The 18158-nt window shown below is 47.9% G+C and overlaps 1 protein-coding gene across 1 annotated transcript in view; it reads right to left on the minus strand.

Annotated features, from left to right (window-relative positions):
- The window catches only part of LOC135907509 (beta-1,4-mannosyl-glycoprotein 4-beta-N-acetylglucosaminyltransferase-like), a 70200-nt gene extending 52469 nt beyond the window's left edge, over nucleotides 1–17731 (minus strand). Inside the window, exons 1-2 of the mRNA XM_070522000.1 lie at nucleotides 17558–17731; nucleotides 14494–15117 (exon numbers count right to left, since the gene is read on the minus strand). Of these exons, the coding sequence (XP_070378101.1) occupies nucleotides 14494–15117; nucleotides 17558–17731 (798 nt within the window). The remainder of the gene's footprint in view (nucleotides 1–14493; nucleotides 15118–17557) is intronic.
- Between the last annotated feature and the right edge of the window lie 427 nt (nucleotides 17732–18158).

Below are 18158 nucleotides of genomic sequence, written 5' to 3' on the forward strand. Positions count from 1 at the left end.
AGAAGTTTGAGTCTTGGTTTGAGCAAGCAAACGAAGTACACCCGCAGCGTCTGTCTTTGACAGGAACTTTCAGGATTTGTTGATGGGACAACCGGGCGGCACCATCAACAAGGTGATTAGTGAAAATGTCACAGTGCCCGAAAGCAACTTAAAATTATGCCATGTCCTCTTACGAGGACGTGATAAAGAGCTTCTCTAGTCTCAAACACCAGTTGTCCATGAGACTTGCGCTGTAAGGCCAACTGCTGGCTCTCAAGGGCTGCCTTTAAGCCACAAAACACGACCCGCTTTCGAGGTTTTTCGTGTGCGATGTAGTTATCGACAGCAAGTACAGCGGCAAATCATTTTTTGTAGAGGTCCTTATGTGGGGCACATTCAACTTCATTGGGAATTGTAAAGGCGAGATGATAACTGTGCCTGTTCAGCTGGTGGGTAAGACAGCTACGTCTTTGTAAATGTGCGTTCTTTCTTCATATGCTTCGTTCAGTAGTGACAATGTCAAGTGTGGTAGAGCTACTGTTGAGACGGGTCTTCTTCGTTCATTTTCAGCAGCGCCAAAAAATACACAGACAAGAAAGAGCACAGGACCAGTGCTGCCTAATATCAACAGCACCAAAAAACTTACGGGCAAGGTATAGCACAGGACCAGCGCTGAACTTCTTTGCGGCCACCCAACCTCTTTTTGCCAAACAGGCTGCAATGAGGCTACGATGAAGCATCTCTCATCGTTGATAACGAACGCCCATAAGAAAATGAGTAAATTGGCTCACGTGCACAGCCTCGCTGGCACATAGCTTGTCCGAAAAGTGAGGCATATGATAGCTTTCGAAATGTGGGCTTTCAGATGGGCCGGTTTCTGCCCGCCACCCCTGCGTTGGAAAATAGAATGTGCTTTGTACTCTCGCTGTCGGCCGCGAGATTGAGCAGAGTACGTCGCAACCTGGCTGGCACTGGCTGAACAACGAATAGTGTGGATGGCGCCGCGCGTCGTCTGCTAGGCGCTACGTCTTTACCTGTGCGTATACGACGTGAATAACTTTAAAGGCTGCTTCTTCCGTGGCAGTAGCACGGTCATCAATGCTGGTCTGCATTTTCTGACGGTGTACAAAAGAATTTCGCGTTGCGCTTTCGTCTTAACTTTGCCCTCTATTAAGATGGCCGTGTCGAGCGCGCGATGTGTGACTGTCGAACACTCCCGTCGCCATATTCACATCAATATATTACCCCCTCATGTTTCGAGAAGATCACAAAAAAGCAGTTTACCTCGCTATATATACGAAGTGGTCGCAGTGAGACGTAAATATCACCTGTTAGTTAGCCTACACGGTGTGTTGCTCCCTCCAAAAACTCTGTGGTACTACGATATATGAACGGGATGCCGCGAACCTCACTCAGCAGTAGAAAAAAGAACCGTTAACGTGCACTCGTATCATATCGCGTCAAGCACTTTATATTACGATAACTGCATTATGATAATTGCGATAATCGTATGACTCTCGCTTAGTGGTTACGCGACCAGAGACGCTCTTTTTATGTGTGGTGGTTCTGATGTCACTACGGCAAACCGATTAAGTCATGCGTTTTTGTACTTTGATTAGCTGCTTCAAACGGAAAGCTAAAATGTAGCATTACGCAGTATGATATGTGACACCGCAATCTTTAGACGGATGACGTCATAACACTGAGTTGAAAGGCGGCTAATATATTTCCTTTCGCTCTTCGCTTTATTGTCAGCTTTATGCAAGGCAGTGGTTACTATGAGCTGAAATAAAACTATCTAATAATTTTAGCTCCTCGGATATTTACGATTTCGTACCATCGCTGTCGTGCGCGTAACCGTACAAGGGCGATAAAAATAACCTCATCTGAGGCAGACTGGTGATCGTGCTAACGAACAATCACAGCGGCCTAGCTTGCATAATCGAACTCATATACTGTTTGCATTTCACATCTAATAAAAGAAAGAAAAAGAAAAGGAGCTGTGGTCGTATTCTGAAATGATCTACTACGGCGATACTATCGCCTTAGCCACGCATCAGCCAACGTTTCGCGCTGATTGGCTGCATTAGCAAAACCGGAAAAGTAGCGTCATCTAGTAGTTCCGGCCTACGTCAATTTGACGTCACGGTGTTGTTCAGCGCTCCTGGCATATATTGAGTGTACAACCGCGTCTTGTCGCGGTGGCCTGGTGATGTAGTGTATTAAAGACAAGAGCATTGGTAGTTTATAGTATCTTTTGATGGTGCATTGCAGGTAGTTTTGCGCAGCGATATTTGTTGACGATTGATTGGCTATTGCATTGTGTTGCCCTGTGTAAGCGACAATTTTCGGTGACGGTGTCTTGGAACAGCCGGCAGTGGCACCATGAACCAGGCGTTGCTCGCGTGGTTAGTGGTGACCGGTTTGTGGCGAAGTGCAGCAGAGAAAATTCAGACGATGCTGCTCTGGCGGTGCACGATATCTGACACACAGGCACAGAAACAGCGTCTCGCTTTATCAGTCATAAAAAAATGTGTTTCACAACCGCGTGAGTTGTGGCGCAATTAAATAATAAAAATAAACCATTACCACTTCATTTTTCAATTTATTTTACACAAAGTGGCCGTCGCCAACCGTAGTCAGTGCGCAGAACTCTTACAGCAGCCATTACACTCGAATACCACACAGCTGAGCCGCTCTGCAATCTCAAGATACGCTCCCTCGTGCGCTGTGAAGCGTTCGAGAGCGCGTGTTAGTGGTGCATGCTGTAGCCACAGATAAGCAGCCGGTTTATTTATTGAACGCGACTCTCGCCGAAGCGATACTATCGCATAAGTGGATCGTTTAAGAGCACGGCCCCTGCAGAGCGCGCACGAACGATTGAGCCAAGGAAATTAAGCTTCGTTTATAAACTCAGGCAGCACAACAAGAAGCAAATACAATTATTTGCGCATATACCATTCTTTACGTAGTTGACAACACTAACATGCGTCAGCAAAACATTATAGAAGAAGAATGTCTCGGTTATTCTGACTAGGTTCGCGGGTACTGAGTTCCATCGCCTCCAACTCCGAGCAGTAATTGTGAAATATCGATCTAGGTGTAGATCACAACCATATAAAGTAATAGAATGACGCCGTGGAACGCATAGGGGAAAGTCGCTGTGGTTGAAATTGCAATGTACCCGCCGGTGTGGCTTAGCGACTGTGGTGTTGCGCTGCTAAGCATAAGGTCCATGGATGATGTATCCCGGCTGCGGCGCCCGCATTTCGATTGGGGCGGAATGCGAAAACGCCCTTGTCCCTTGCATTGGGAGCACGTTAAAGATCCCCTGTACGGAGTCGCCCACTACGGCATTCCTCATAATCAAATCGTGGTTTTGGCACGCAAAACGCCAGAATTCAATTCAAACTCAAATTGCAATATATAATATAGTGAAGAAAAAGGAAACGAAAGTATGCAAAAAGATAGGTTTTCGCCAGTGGTACCCTAACCTGTAATCTCCATGTTGAGCGTGCGTTGCACTGCCAATTTAGCTAAGGCAACAGCTATCAATCCTGCCTGTAACGTTGGTATTTGTTTGTGCTGTATATATATTGGTCAGTTAGCGTTAACCGTCACCACTCACGGCCATGGCGGGTAGATTTGGAGCACCCTTTATTGCTCGGGCAAAAAAGCATGTTTCACATTCACGCGTCAGTGCTAGTGGCCTCTGTTTTGTTTCGAACAACCTCAACTTAGTGACTCGTTCCTAGAAAATACTGAGCTACAAACTCTATTTACAATGTTTTTCTTTCGTAACGATCGTCTAAATAGAGGAAGCCCAGGAGTGCCAGTAACTGCGCCTCACTATCTTCACGGCCATGACTTGAATTTTCTTGACCACCCAATTGGAGGAAATATCTATTTCCTCCAATTGCCAAGTCCTTGCACTTTCGGTCAAGTGTGCATGCGCATCTTGCTCTGCCGCTTCCTGTGCACAAATCCGCTTTTTACGGTGTAACCTGTTATGGGCACATTCCAATAGCCATTTCCGTTCGCAATGGTGTCCGCCGCCGCCACATCCTCCACCGAGGTCCGTAGCAGGTATCGCCGTGAATTGGGACAAGGTAGCCAGTTCCCGCCAGAATTGAACCCGAGCCACCTACGTGGGAGTCAGCTACCCTTCCACTGATGCACGTCAGCGTTTTTTTTTCTTTATTGCCTCGTTTGACAAAGAGTTTGCGAGCTCACAATAACACAATAACAATGTCATAGTACTGAGAACCGTCAGCTGTTTGCTGACCACAAGTCAACAGTATTTCAGCATGTGTAACGACATTTTCAATCTTGCAACCCACTCCGGTATATCATTTATGTTCCTCGTTATCGAAGTGGAGAAGGTGCAGACTGAGCGACGCCAGTGCCCGCTAACAATCCGCGGGAAAAAGTCATATAAACGCGTCCTAGGGCGCGAGAAGACACACGATGACACATGCGCAACGCATAGCATGGGTACGTGCACATTTTACATAGCAGTTTCATATTACTGCATCACGTATAATGCCGTGCAGCATATTAGCAGGTAGCGATATGAGGCAGTTAAGAAGGTTTAGGGAAAAAAATGAAGTTTACGGGAATGTATACAGAAACACTAGAACATATATTGTTACGAAGACGAAGCCCGATGCACAAATGTATGCACAACTATTTACGTGGAGAAATTTTGCGGTAATCGCCCAGGCTCGTACAAACTTCACAGGTCCAGGAGACAATCTGCTGCTTCCTCTTCGTCTCCATCTCCCACGTACGGTCCTCTCCAAATGCATCATAACATAACCCCTGGAGGCTGGTGGTGGTGCAGAAAACATTTATTAAATATTGATCCTTAAATTATAAATAAATTTTGACGTGGCTCTTGGTGACGGGTGGTGGCCGTCACCAAGACCTCCCAGACTTCCAACTCCCAACTTTCGGAGACCGTGGGCCTCCATTCGCAGCGTCGTTGAGATTGTCAACAAATGTATACGTTGTGGCAGAATTCGGCAACGGGAGCTTTCCAGAAGGTACATTCTGGGGAGAATTGCGTGGGGTGGATTATGCCTAAAAATGCGGGGGAAAGAAAGGTGTGTGTTTGGAGTTTCCTGAGTGGCTTGCTCTAGCTTGGTGAGTGTCTTGTGAGGTAGGGGCTGTCGCAGTCGTTCTTCGCGATAGTGTAGATTGATTTCGTTACATGTAAAGAGTCCATCCTTAGAGAACCCTGGCCTTGCTGCATGCCTTGCTCGGTTGACGTATACTCGAGCAAGACAAAGGGCGGCGCATAGCCAGGATTTCCCGCGTTGTCCAGCACCCAAACTAATTAAATGATTGAATTGAGAATTTCATGATCCACTTGTGCAGCACGCTTTTGGCATAATTTCGGATGACCGTTTTTGAGTCACTGAATACGAGTGTGGCAGTGGAGATAGCGATAGCTAGCGCTATGGTAGCTTTCTTCCGCTTCCGGACAGGATTGCGCGTGTACCGAGGCAGTACACTAGTATTTGCCGAGAGTGGAGACAGCGCTGAGCGCGTATGCTGCGTACTCGCCGTACTCTGCGGCATCAACATATACCGCATCAGTATACCTCATGTAGTATATTGTGTGTGCTGCATGAGGTAGCGGGTACACCATCATGTGGTCCTTCAGGGCAGCAGATATTGGTTCCGTCTTTGCGAAGGGGCTGGTGGGCTCTAGTCTTAGCGAGGCTAGGACGTGGTGGCCCATTGGTGTGGAAGAGAGTCTCTCGATTCGAGTGGTTCGGTGAGCTGCGACTAGTTCCTGGAGGATGTTGTCAACGCCAATCGCAAGAAGCCGTTGCGTCAATGTGCGCCCGGGGAGGTTGAGGGCTGATTTGTAGGCCTGTCGAATGAGGGCATGTACCTTGTCTTCTGCTTTCTTGAGGTAATGGTAGGGGAGTGAGTAGACCACCCCGGCTGGTCCCACAGGCTCGCATCGATCGCCGGAGATCATGCTCGTGCATGCCCCTGTGCCGGTTAACAACTCGGCGCATCAGTCAGGTGGTTCGGTGCGTAGTGTGGGTCAGCTTGAAAAGTGTGTCTGTGTTTGGGTTGTTTTTCTGTATTGTCATCCCCATTATTCTCACTTTCCGAACCTCTGGGCGCGGTCGCCCGTCAATGGAAATATTCGGTGTGGTAGAGTTAGTGTGGCGGAAATGGGTGGGCTGGAGAACGAGGAGCTCCGATTTTGCAGCCGAGCAGGCTAGGCCGACGACCGCGGCAAGCTTAACTACTGCGTCGGTCCCTGCTAGCAGAGTGGCCTCCATGTCGCCGACAGCGCCAGTGGGGGTCCAGAGGGTGACGTCCTCGGCTTAGAAGGAGTGGGAGAGGCTCCAAATGGTGGTTATACTTTGATCTAGGGGGATGAGAGTGAGGTTAAAGAGCAGGGAAATAGTGTCGAGCCCTGGGGGTGCCCCGGCTGCCGATGGGGAAAGTACATAATGTAAGGCAGCCAAGCCGGAGGGATGTAGTTGACGATGTAGTTGACCGGTGAAGTGGCCTTGATGATACGGTATGGACCGTGATAACGTGCCAGTAGTTCGGAAGAAAGGCCAGGAATGTGGGCTGGTATCCAAAGCCACACAAGCGAACCAGGAGCAAAGCCGTGCGGTGGCTGATGAGTACGGTCATGTCTTGTCTTTAGACGTTCTTGAGCCTCACTAGTCAGGGCAGTTGCCAGCTGACGGCAATCTTCAGCATATCTGGCGACTTCGGAAAGCGGAGTATATTCTGTAGCGTAAGGTTGATACGGCAGTATGGTGTCCAAGGGGCATGAAGGCGTAGAGCCATACACAAGGTCAAAGGGGGGAAAACCGGTGGTCGCTTGCGTCGCGGTGTTGTATGCGAGCGTAACAAAGGGAAGTACGGTGTCCCAGTTGGAATGGTCGGAACAAATAGACGTCCGCAACATGTCGCCAAGTGTGCAATTTAACCGCTCGGTTAGAGCGTTGGTTTGGGGATGGTACGCAGTCGATTTTCGGCGAATTATCCTGCACTCAGCGAGGAGAGCTTAGATGCCCTTCGATTGGAAGACACGACTCCTATCACTCAGTAGTTCTCGGGGAGCACCGTGGCGAAGAACTAAATTGCGAAGGATGAAAAAAAAACAACGTCACGGGTGGTCGCTGCTGGCAGAGCTTCAGTCTCAGCGTAGCGAGTAACGTGATCTACGTCGACAATTATCCACCGATTTCCACACCCGCGGAACTGTGGGTATCAGCCATGGTATGTGCTGACGTGTCTCACATGTGCTCCTCGATTTTTCGGCAAAAGGCCCGGTAATTCATCCCAGCTCATGCAAGTCCTCACAAAACGGCATCCGTGAAATTACAAGGACCGTGTGGATACCAAATTTTGAGCTGGGAAAACATTTTTCATCGATTTAGGAGGATGTTTTCTACGAGCACAGTGTCGCTGCGAGCTAAGCCTGAAGAAAGCAGGACCTAGCAGCCGTGCTTAGGCGTGCTCCGGCGGGGCCATCAACCTTGCCGAAGGCCTAGAGGTGAAGTGCTTCAAGAAAATGGCGTCCGCTATGTGTGCAGAAGTGGAGTGTGAAGAAATAATGCTGGAGGAGGTTTCCGAGAAGTTTGGCTGGCACGTCGCCGGCAGATGAAGACCCAGGAGCAAGACAGCAAGCTAAGTCTAACGCCGGTCAACGGGGGATCGGCGGCTGCAGGTTATCGTCGCCCGCAGCGGACAAACTTCAAGAACAAGCTACTCAAGGCCGCGAGCCTGCCTGTGTTGCCGAGGCAAGATATCAAGATCGTCATGCATCCCAGGGGCGGTCTGAACCTTTGGAGATATCTAGATTCGAGATCAGCCGAGCTATCATCTCAGCTGCGAACTTGAGCGAGGAGCTGACGCAGGATGTCTGCCCGAACAAACAGCAAAACATAGTCGTTATCAGTACGCCTAAACGAGAGACCCGTATTCCCCTATGCAGACCCCTATTCAGACCCCTATTGCAGACCCCTATTCAGCAGACCCCTATTGCAGACCCCTATTGCAGACCCCTAATGCAGACCCCTATTCGGCAGTCAGAAGCCTCACTATCAACGGCATGGCACACGAAGTCAGCGCCTACGAGCCCGCCCCCCACGGCACCGTTAAGAGCGTCATCAGGGGTGTGCCGATGACGGACACTATCCAGGAAATCAACGACTACATCGTTCAAGAGTGTAATCCCACTGCTATGCAAGCCAACCGCATCGGCAAGACTACGACGATGGTCATCGCATTCGACGGCGACAAGGTCCCGAACTACATCAAATACAGAAACCTGCTGGTCCAGTGTTCACTGTATCGCAAGCTAGTCGATATGTGCTACCGATGTGGTCGCCGCGGTCACCGGATGGACGTTTGTCCTAACCCCGAAAACAAGATATGCCGTGGTTGCGGAAGGAAAGCCTCGAAGAAAGCCACGTTTGCAAAACCTCAAGTGCAGCCTCTGCGGAGGCGACGACCTCACCGCGCACAAGGAGTGTGCAGCGAGATTCAAGACGCCATACGTCATTCGTAAACGGCGTTCGGAACGCCAGCAACGAGAACAGGTGCAGCAGCAGCGGCAGCAGCCCGAATGGGCCAGCGTGGCAGCAGATATCGTGGCATGCGCCGAGCGGGCGTCGCAGCCGCTCCCAGACAAGGCGACGGAGAAGCACGAGGGATACCAGGTCACCATCGGCAGCTGGGGCTCGCAGGCGAGAATCTCGTTATAGGTCCAAGAAGAAGACTCGGCGGAGCGACGGCGCCGAGAAACAGATGGGCTGGGCAGGGGGCCTCCCGGTGCTCTTGACAAGAGCAATTTTCCTCCCCTCCCCTCCTCCTGCTTTTCAAAAGACAACAAGCGTAGACACTGTTTCGAACTCAAGAAGATGATAGAGAGGCAGAACAGTCAAATCAAGTACCAAAACAATCAGACAAAAACAATGATGGAGCGTATCGAGACGCTCAGTAGAACAAAGAACAGTAATAATGACGTCAGTGCAGTTACAGGTAGTTTTCCCAAGCGAGACACCACCAGCGCTGCTCCAGCGGCGACGAAGCTGATCACGCCACCGGCGCTGACGCAGTCAGTGACGCAAACTCCACAGACAGAAACGGCAGTTCTTGCCATGGAGCAAGAGAAGGCCGAGGGCGCCGTTCCTCCGACAATGCAGTCGGTTATGAGCATGCTTACACAAATCTCCAGCCAAGTTTCTCAAATGTCTGTGCAAGTGAACAATCTAACAGTAAGAATGGCTAATGTGGAGGCTAAATGCAGCCAACTCTCCGTTAGAGTGATGACGTTGGATGCGAAAAATAAGCATCTCACCGTTGCCAAGATGAAGTCATCACGGATTAGTCTACGGGTCGGGCCGCGGAAAGTTGGTTCCGTGCGCAAATCTACCGCTCAAAAAGTAGAAAATGATGAAGACTCAAAGAAAGCAGAAAGAGACTGCGACGTTATTTCAATGGAACTGTAGGAGTATTAGAAATATGATAAGGGAGTTACAACTACGTTGATAAATTGAACCAGAAACCGGATGCCATAGCGTTACAAGAGACCAACGGCCGGGCCAAGCTCGCGGGATACATTACATACATGGACCATAGCGAAAAGGGTACTGCGGTCTTGGTCCGCAGCAACGTGGCGGCCACACAGCACGTGAGCGCTCAGCGAGGCTGCGAAAAAACACTAATCGAAATTCACAGCATAAGAGTGGGGGAGAGGGGGGGGGGCACAAGAACATTTTCTTCCTGAATGCTTATTGCCGACAGTGCAGCAGGGTCATTGATTTCTAAGGCACCATATTGGACTGCATTACAGAAGCAAGAACAAGATTGATTTTAGTGCTAGGAGATTTCAACGCCACCCACACGATGTGGGGTTACAAATATTCGTCCGAAAGAGGACACCAATCGGAGAAACCTATAGAGGATAACGACATGGAGGTAGTTAATGAAGCGGGCGTACCGACCAGGACAGGCACTAGCACGGTCAGAGACACCACTCCTGATCTGACGCTAGTTCGGGGGAACCTCAACGTAACTTGGCGTAACACGGGGGGAAATCTTGGCTCAGATCACGATATAATTTCTGTAACCCTCGGAGGGACCGACATCAAGGCGAAACTGGGTCAAGCCAACATTACAGGCTGGGACCGGTTACGTAGAAGCGCAGACAGTGAAGGCGAGGATGAGGACCAAGACACCAAGACGTGGGAGGCGTGGCCAAAAAGCAACGCGAATTTGTAAAGAAATTTACGAAGAAGATTACTACGACCACGCAAATTTCCTTCGCATACAGCAGGCTTAGTCACATGTGGGTGGCCAGGCACGGTCTTCCTCGAAGGTGGAAGAGACAAAGACATTGCCACCCCTCATCAGCTGTATGTAGGAACCTTATATGCGTGTCGGCATCCTTCCAGTATTCTAGTCGAAGAACATAGCTCCCTCATGAGATTAGGCTAACAGCACTGAAGCTAAACTGCTGCATCATGCTAGCATCCCATAGATACTTCACCCTGACACCCCACTTCATTTTCTTTGCTGGAAAGGATGGATAGTTCAGAGCGAAAGTACTCATTCAAACCTCTATTTAAACCTTTAAAATAACTGAAACGTTGGCATACACACAGCATCGCGGCGATAGCTTTCTCAGCCCAAGGCGATCGTATTTCGAGGGTACTTTAGCCACCGGAAAGCTTCTTTTGTATTGATTTGCTTGGACATTCATGGTTTTCCACGTCTGTCTTATACTACACATACAACACAGGAGAAAAGCACTCTATAGAGTGCAAATTACTGGTTTTATGTGGTGAATTTCTTAGTAGAACCGTTCTTCATTAAATCTTTTGACATTGCTGTCCCGAAATTTGTGCGATAGATGAGGTCCGCTCATAGTGCGACGCGTTCTTATTTTATTTTTTATTTTTTTGCGAAATTGCGTTCTTATTTTCATGTGTTATAGCTTCTCGGTGAGCTCGGTAACAACGAGTTTGCTCTTCGTCGTCGATTACTTATGTGTGAAGTCTCAAACCGAGGGTACTGCACGCGTTTACGAACGCGTAAAAACTCGCGAGTTGAAAAATTCTTTTTGAGAAACAGCACCTTCACCTTTGCTCTTATACACGCAGAGCGGGACACGTCAAGCAGACCAGAATGTGCGGCTGTTCGGGAAATAATTCTGACGTCTGCAAGTGGTGTTTTGGATAGTGCAGCTGGCGAGAAGACGCACTATAATGTCAGTCCTAAACTAGCTGTTGTAGAAGCATACTGGCTCGCCACAATCCAAGAGAAAATTCTAAAATATCTGTATTTATTGAGCTATGAAACCTTTATGCCATACTTTACTGCAAGTTACAATACATCCTTTAATAACACTAAGTATGCAATAGTGTTTTTCTAATTATTTTGTATTATTCGATTGAATTGATCGCTTGATTTCGCCTAATTGTAGAAAGCACTGTGTGCACCATTTTGTCGTGGTTCTCATTGTATTGGCGGCCTAAGTACTGTTAGGAAATGCACCGTATTTTCGAAACATCTATGTTTTTTTTTTATATCAGCACAAGTTACCATCGTGGGATCACTCAACTATTATTTGTTTCTGGTGAAGCCGGTGACACAGAAGTTGAGATCGTTTCCAATTTCATTGGCTTGATTCATGCACTCGCATTTTTGCTGTGACCTCATTCCATCTTTTAGCACACGATCCCTGTGCAGCCTATCGGTAAAGCTTCGTCACGGAGAAGTAGTTTGTCTCGCTTTTATCGTAAGAGGAGTTGAAATAGATGTGCCATCATATTTATTTCGCGTCATCGGTACTCTAGACCAGAGTCAGCGTATCTGGCACTTTCTGTGAGCTGGACGCAATCCCTCAAGCCGAATGGGTCTCGGCGCCATTACAACTCGAAGAAGAGACAGAATCGCTGCCTTTAGTGAGCAGACATATTCGCTAAACAAGTGTGCACAAGCTGACTCGCAGTGCGCAAAGCGCATATATGTTCTCACAATCATAGCGATGGTGGTGGAGACCCCAATGTTCATTTTCGTTTCTCCTCCGCCACGTGTAAGCCCTGCTTTTTCCTCAGCGCCCCAGTCCGTCCTCATTCGCCTGAAATCTCCGCTAAGACGCGACAAGCGTCTCTCACTGCGCGTCCGACCACCGTCATAATTTCTCTCGTGGGGAGGAAGTCTCTCTCCGAAGACTTCAGTCAGGGGGGCTGTCCTCTCACCAGCCGTCACTTGTACCTAAGGTGTACCGTGTGCAGTGAACGCCGATCTCTACTCTAACTCCTTGGGGAAAACATGGTCCCCAAAATGCGACCAAGGGCATTCAGGTAAAATCTGAACGAATTACTGCGTTAAACACAATGACTTTACAATCGTGTGCATTCTCTCCTAACGGCGACCTGTTAAATGCGCTGTTCATGAGCGACAGCTCGGAACAGCGTCATTTTTTTTTTTTGCAGTCGTATGAACTGTGCGAACATGTTCTTCTATGGCGTCACGGCCGCAGTGTGCGCATGCACATCACTTGTTATTTCTTTCTTTCTCTTTTCTTTTCTTTTATGCTAGGTTTCTCTTCTCACAGTGTACGTTAGCAGACTATGGGCAACGTGTTTAACCCTCTTTATTTTTTATATTTCTTTCTCTCTCTTCTCCTTTCGAAACAATTTGTTCCAGTGGCAGGGACTGAAAACAACTGTCCACATCCTTTTTATACTCTGCATAGAACTCATGGAAGTTAGGAAAGAATGCACGCGGCTAATAAGGCATTGCGCTTAACCCTGTAAATTTCTTTGTTCAATATTAGGCATAAGAGGTTAGTGTCCGCTTTTTGTATTTGCGGGAGTTAAAATTTGTTTCTACTACCCACCAGAGTTTCTTCTTATCCTTTGGACCTGGGGTTCTATTTTTAGTGTTGCCGAATCAGTGCTGCTAAAGCGACACTGATTTTTTGCTCATTTGTCGCTAAGCCATCCGTTAAGCACACGCTATATTTATAGGCGAGTAAGTACGACAGGTTTACGCACACTCGTTTTTGATCGACAGCTTGCTCAACGCTACTCTTCAAAAAAGCCGTACCCTTCAACAAATCAAATGAATGATGTAATGAAGAAACACTCATTCTATTTGAACATTATGCTGCGCTCAACATTACATCTTACTATGTCAACGTTGAGTACCGTGACGACTAGTTCTATCCTATTAACACAGAACACTTGAGAAGGTTGGTGGTATGCCTAATGGTGTAAAAACGTTTACCCAGGAGTTTACTTGGCAAAGATGTCACACGGCACAAGCTTATCGTTGTACATGACTAGTGGCCTTCGTCGTTCTGTTAGGAGTCACTGTATTTCGCGCCTAAAGGAAATCGTAGCTAGAGCCGAACTCAAAGTGAACGGCGCAGGTCAGTGAGGCACAGTAAACAAATTACCAAACCTCTGCGTATCTGTAAACACATTCATCGGCTCGACAAGTCCGTACATGTTGACATTACAGGCCACCGCGTGCAGTCATATGGCCCTGACGATGACAAATTCCTCACGGCACACGAGTACATTTATCGTAGCAGTGGAAGACACACAACGAGACGCCCACACGTCTGTACCGCACGAGCAGACATTTTCAAAGAAATAGGAAGAATAAGAGTTCAGAGAGAAGAAAAATATACTGAAATACAAATGTGAGAAAAGACCTAGCATTGCGTATTGCTCACTATTTCTTCGGGAACATGTCCAGAAGTTCTCATTTCCTACCCGCATGTCGATATACGAGTCAAATTATATAGTTATCCTGCCAGTTAAATTATTCAATCGAAATTGCTGATCGGAGTGGAGATTTGAGTGCGGTCATCATGAAGGCCTTCTGGTTACCATTGCTGAAAGTTAGCGCTTTGTGTCTGTCTTGCTCTACTCGGCCTTCACGTACTGGTTGCGTTTCACGGCCATTAGCCTCTGAACTTGCATATGGCACCATCTCCTAACAGATAGCGTGTCGATTGCTAGTCTGCGCACTGCTGTCTCTTGTACCGTTTGATTATGGTGATGACGCGGACGCGAGAAAGTATGACAACCTCGTAAAGTGATGTCGCCTGCTTTCAGAAGCTTTCAAATAATTGCGACATAGCACCTCTCATTACGCCTCCGCCATCGAAGGTGTCAGTGCTTTTGTGATAATTTGTAGAGGCAGTGCACAGCTTAAACAGTGGGAACACATAATGCTAAAGGTGCCGCCACAAGTAACCAGGTTGCCTGCTATAAGCTATGCTCCTCTAAATATGAACGCACGACTGCATGTTGCGATCATTTAGATCCAACAGTGCCACAATGCCACCCCGCGATGAAAAAGTGAAAATCGGCTCGTTTCTGAACATTGCCATACTCAGAGTACAAAGCATTACGTTCATATTTTTCGAGCAACAACAAAGCTATCAATCACGTGCGAAGACATCACCTCATAAAAACTTTACGGAGAAATTTGTCGGCTCACCTGTATGCCCTCTGCATCAAAACACCACGTACAGTGCCACCCGGCATAGTGTGGCGATGTGCCTTGTATGATCCACTTTTCACTGAACGTCCCCGTGTTCGACATGTTGTTTCTCGTAAAGGTCTTCATCGTGCGGAGACGCAGCGAGTCATTTCCATAGACTTCTCGCATAAAGGCTACAGTGCACACACCACTGACCTTGACCGGCACCCTGTTCTCCCAAAAAAAGCCGTACACAAACCATCGCAGGCTTAATAATATCGGTTCGCCGTATCCGTCATGATGTTTCAGGAAGAGCACCACGTCTCGACTAGGTATCTCATCGGCATCGGACATGATGAAAAGGTCGTCATCGCTGATGTTCTTGAGACGACGGTGACCTTCGTACCAAACGGTTGTACGGAGGTAGTTTTCGGGGCCCCACGGATCGCCTCCGTCGTTGTTGTAGAAGTCCACCGATATCGGGACAATCTTGTGCGCATGCTCACGCAGAAATCCGGCACTGAGATTCGAGCGGAGGTGCAGGGGCTTTTCCACGCCGGAACAGGTGTAAGTTGACTCGACAACGAGATAGTAGTCGACAGCATCACTCAGCTCTTTTACGCGGATTTCCAGAAGGTCTAGCTAATGGTTGAATATCAGACCGCTGATTATAGTACGTGGCCTCGAGCGGCGTCGAATAATGCCATTGTAATACCAAATTTCGAACGCTTTGGTAAACCAAATGGCGTCCGGAATTGAGCAGTCAATCCCATTCCATCCCTTTTTGCAGACGCAGGTCGAGTTTTTCATTGCTGGGATAGTACCTTCTGAAAAGCATTCCATTAAGTCTTCATTCGCGTGACGAACTGTGGCATTCGTGCTTGCAGCAGAAACTTTTGCTGGTATTTCTGATGCATCGTTGACAGATTTCCTGCGAAAAGCCTCTTCCCTGGTTGCACTGAGGGCACCGTGAAAAATTTGTTTGCCCGCCTTTATGTCCAATGCCTTGCTTGTGTGGTGCCAGTGCAAAACGCAGAAGAGTATTGTAGCAGAGACGAAGGTGAAGAAACACAATCCGATGAGTAACGTTTTAAACATAGGAGTCATGACAATCACTGATAACTTTTAGATTAATCGGTTGTCCGCACGAAGGCGACCGCACAGGGGAAGCACATTCAGACACACTGAACACTTTCACATCAAGCAGATTGCTCTGACCGACTCTATGTCTCTCTAAATAAAAGTCAGTTCAATATAAACATCGAAGAGGGTGTGATGACGTACGCTTCCCTCTTCCAATGCTTGAACGAAGATTTACACTTTACTAGGAATGTCAGGCGAGGGACGCCTGCTGTAAATTCACAGCTGCATTTACCCTTACCCGGCGCATTTGAAGCTATCGATCTTCACTTACAGCGCATACATAGACGGAGGACAAAAAAAAGGACGACGTGGACGAGCGCTGCCTTCGAACTGATTTTTATTTTCCGAAACAAACGTATATACCCTAAACACCAAGACAAAAGCGCCCTCTACAAACAGCAACCCGACATGAGAATGCATTCAGAATTTCAGAAACTGAGGTCGCACATGCGCTCTCGTTCATCTTAGGTAACAATCTCTGAATGCATTCTCATGTCGGGTTGCTGCTTGTAGAGGGCGCTTTTGTCTTGGTGTTTAGGGAATACACGTTTGTTTCTGCAAATAAAAATCAGTTGGAAGTCAGCGCTTGTCTACGTCGTCCATTTGTTGTCCTCCGTCTATGTATGCGCTGTAAGTGACGATTGATACCATGGAATACCAACTAGCCCGTACTCGAACCTTTCATTTGAAGTGACGTGCATCATTTCTTTTCCTTGTGCTTTTTTTCTGCCAAACTTTATGTTATGGTTTTTCTGTTAACGCTTTGTTTGCTACTTTAATGCTTATTAATTAATTGTTGCTAATTAATTATGTTTTGCTAATAATGCCATGCAGTACTTGTCTGCGACATACCCAGTGGCGTAGCCAAAAATTCCGTTCGGAGCGGGGCTCCCGCTGCAGCTTGGACTCCACCTTATAGAATTTGTCGAGGGATCAAATACATCAGTAATAACTGCATTGCTATTGACAAATGTGCTGCAAACGAATTCTTGAACTCTACGCACTGTCAAGACAGGTAAAATATGTATCTTTTCATAAAGTAATATATTTGTCTGTACTAAAAATTGTGCCCAAAATAACTGATATCAATGCTTTTGTGTTTTTGTCCATTTATTAAGAAAAGAAAATATTACACGAACTTTCGGACTGTATTGTCACGTGTTAGTCACGGTTGAGGACACAGCAAGAAAACTATAAATGGCGAAACTAACTTTATTGGCCGAACCTGTGCCCAGAAAAACAGGCTACACTCAATGCTCAATGAAAACGGCGAACACAGTCGGCGATCGTCGAAAATCTGATCAGCGAGTCAAGCGCGTCGGCTTTTATAGATCAGTCTTCGAATGTTTCAGAGTAATCGCGGGGTCCTGCGCGCTTTCCACAAAGTTCTACGCCATTCGCGTCGCGCATGCATGCAATCAGAGAACACAAGGTGCGGCGACAACAGACAGCGGATAGAAGCATCGATAACATTCTAGAAACTTCCGATACATGTAGACGGGTCCCGCGCTGAGCGATAATGTTTCTTAGACGGTAAAAGCACTCACCCGTAAAAGATAAACGAGCTCACGTGTTAATTCCCCTCTTTCAGAAGGCATCGTCCCGATGCTACAAACATAACGGGAGGTGAAAAAAAAAGGACAACTGTTAAACAAAGTAACCAAGAAACAAAGAAACAAATTCTAAGGTAACACAGTCCAAAAAAGAAGTCCACAGTTCAGCTATGCGACGTCCCCAAAGTTCATTAGCGCTCGTGGAACGGCTTAAGTCGCACAACGTGAACTACTTCAGGTCGTGAGCGGTGCCACTCTGATAGCCAAATGCCGTCTGGCACGACCGCATAGTCGAGTGCGCCAATGCGTCGGATAATCTTTCATGGTCCCAAATAGTGGCGTAAAAGCTTCCGGCTCAGTCCTCGTCGGTGTATTGGGGTCCAAACCCAAGCATGGTCGCCGGGCTGGGATTCAACGTAGCGTCGTTGAAGGTTGTAGTATGGGCTGTCGGTCCTCTGCTGGTTCTTTATCTGCAGGCGGGCGAGCAGTCGGGCTTCTTCGGCGCGCTGGAGATAGGTGGCGACGTCAAGATTCTCTTCGTCACAGACGTGCGGCAGCATGGCGTCGAGACTAGTCGTCCGATTCCTACCGTAAACCAGCCTGAACAGCGTGATCTGTGTTGTTTCTTGCGCCGCCGTGTTGTAAGCGGAGGATACGTACGGCAGGACGGCATCCCAGGTCTTGTGTTCGACGTCGACGTACATTGCTAGCATGTCGGTGAAGGTCTTGTTCAGGCGCTCCGTGAGACCATTCGTCTGCGTGTGGTAGGCAGTTGTCCTCCTGTGGCTTGTCTGGCTGTATTGCAGAATGGCTTGGGTGAGCTCTGCGGTAAAGGCTGCTCTTCTGTCGGTGATGAGGACTTCTGGGGCACCACGTCGCAGCAGGATGTTCTCGACGAAAAATTTCGCCACTTCGGTTGCGCTTCCTTTCGGTAGAGCTTTAATTTCAGCGAAGCGGGTGGGATAGTCCGTCGCCACGACGATCCAC

The sequence above is a fragment of the Dermacentor albipictus genome, chromosome 7, assembly GCF_038994185.2.
Source record: "Dermacentor albipictus isolate Rhodes 1998 colony chromosome 7, USDA_Dalb.pri_finalv2, whole genome shotgun sequence".
Taxonomy (NCBI): Eukaryota; Metazoa; Arthropoda; class Arachnida; order Ixodida; family Ixodidae; genus Dermacentor; species Dermacentor albipictus.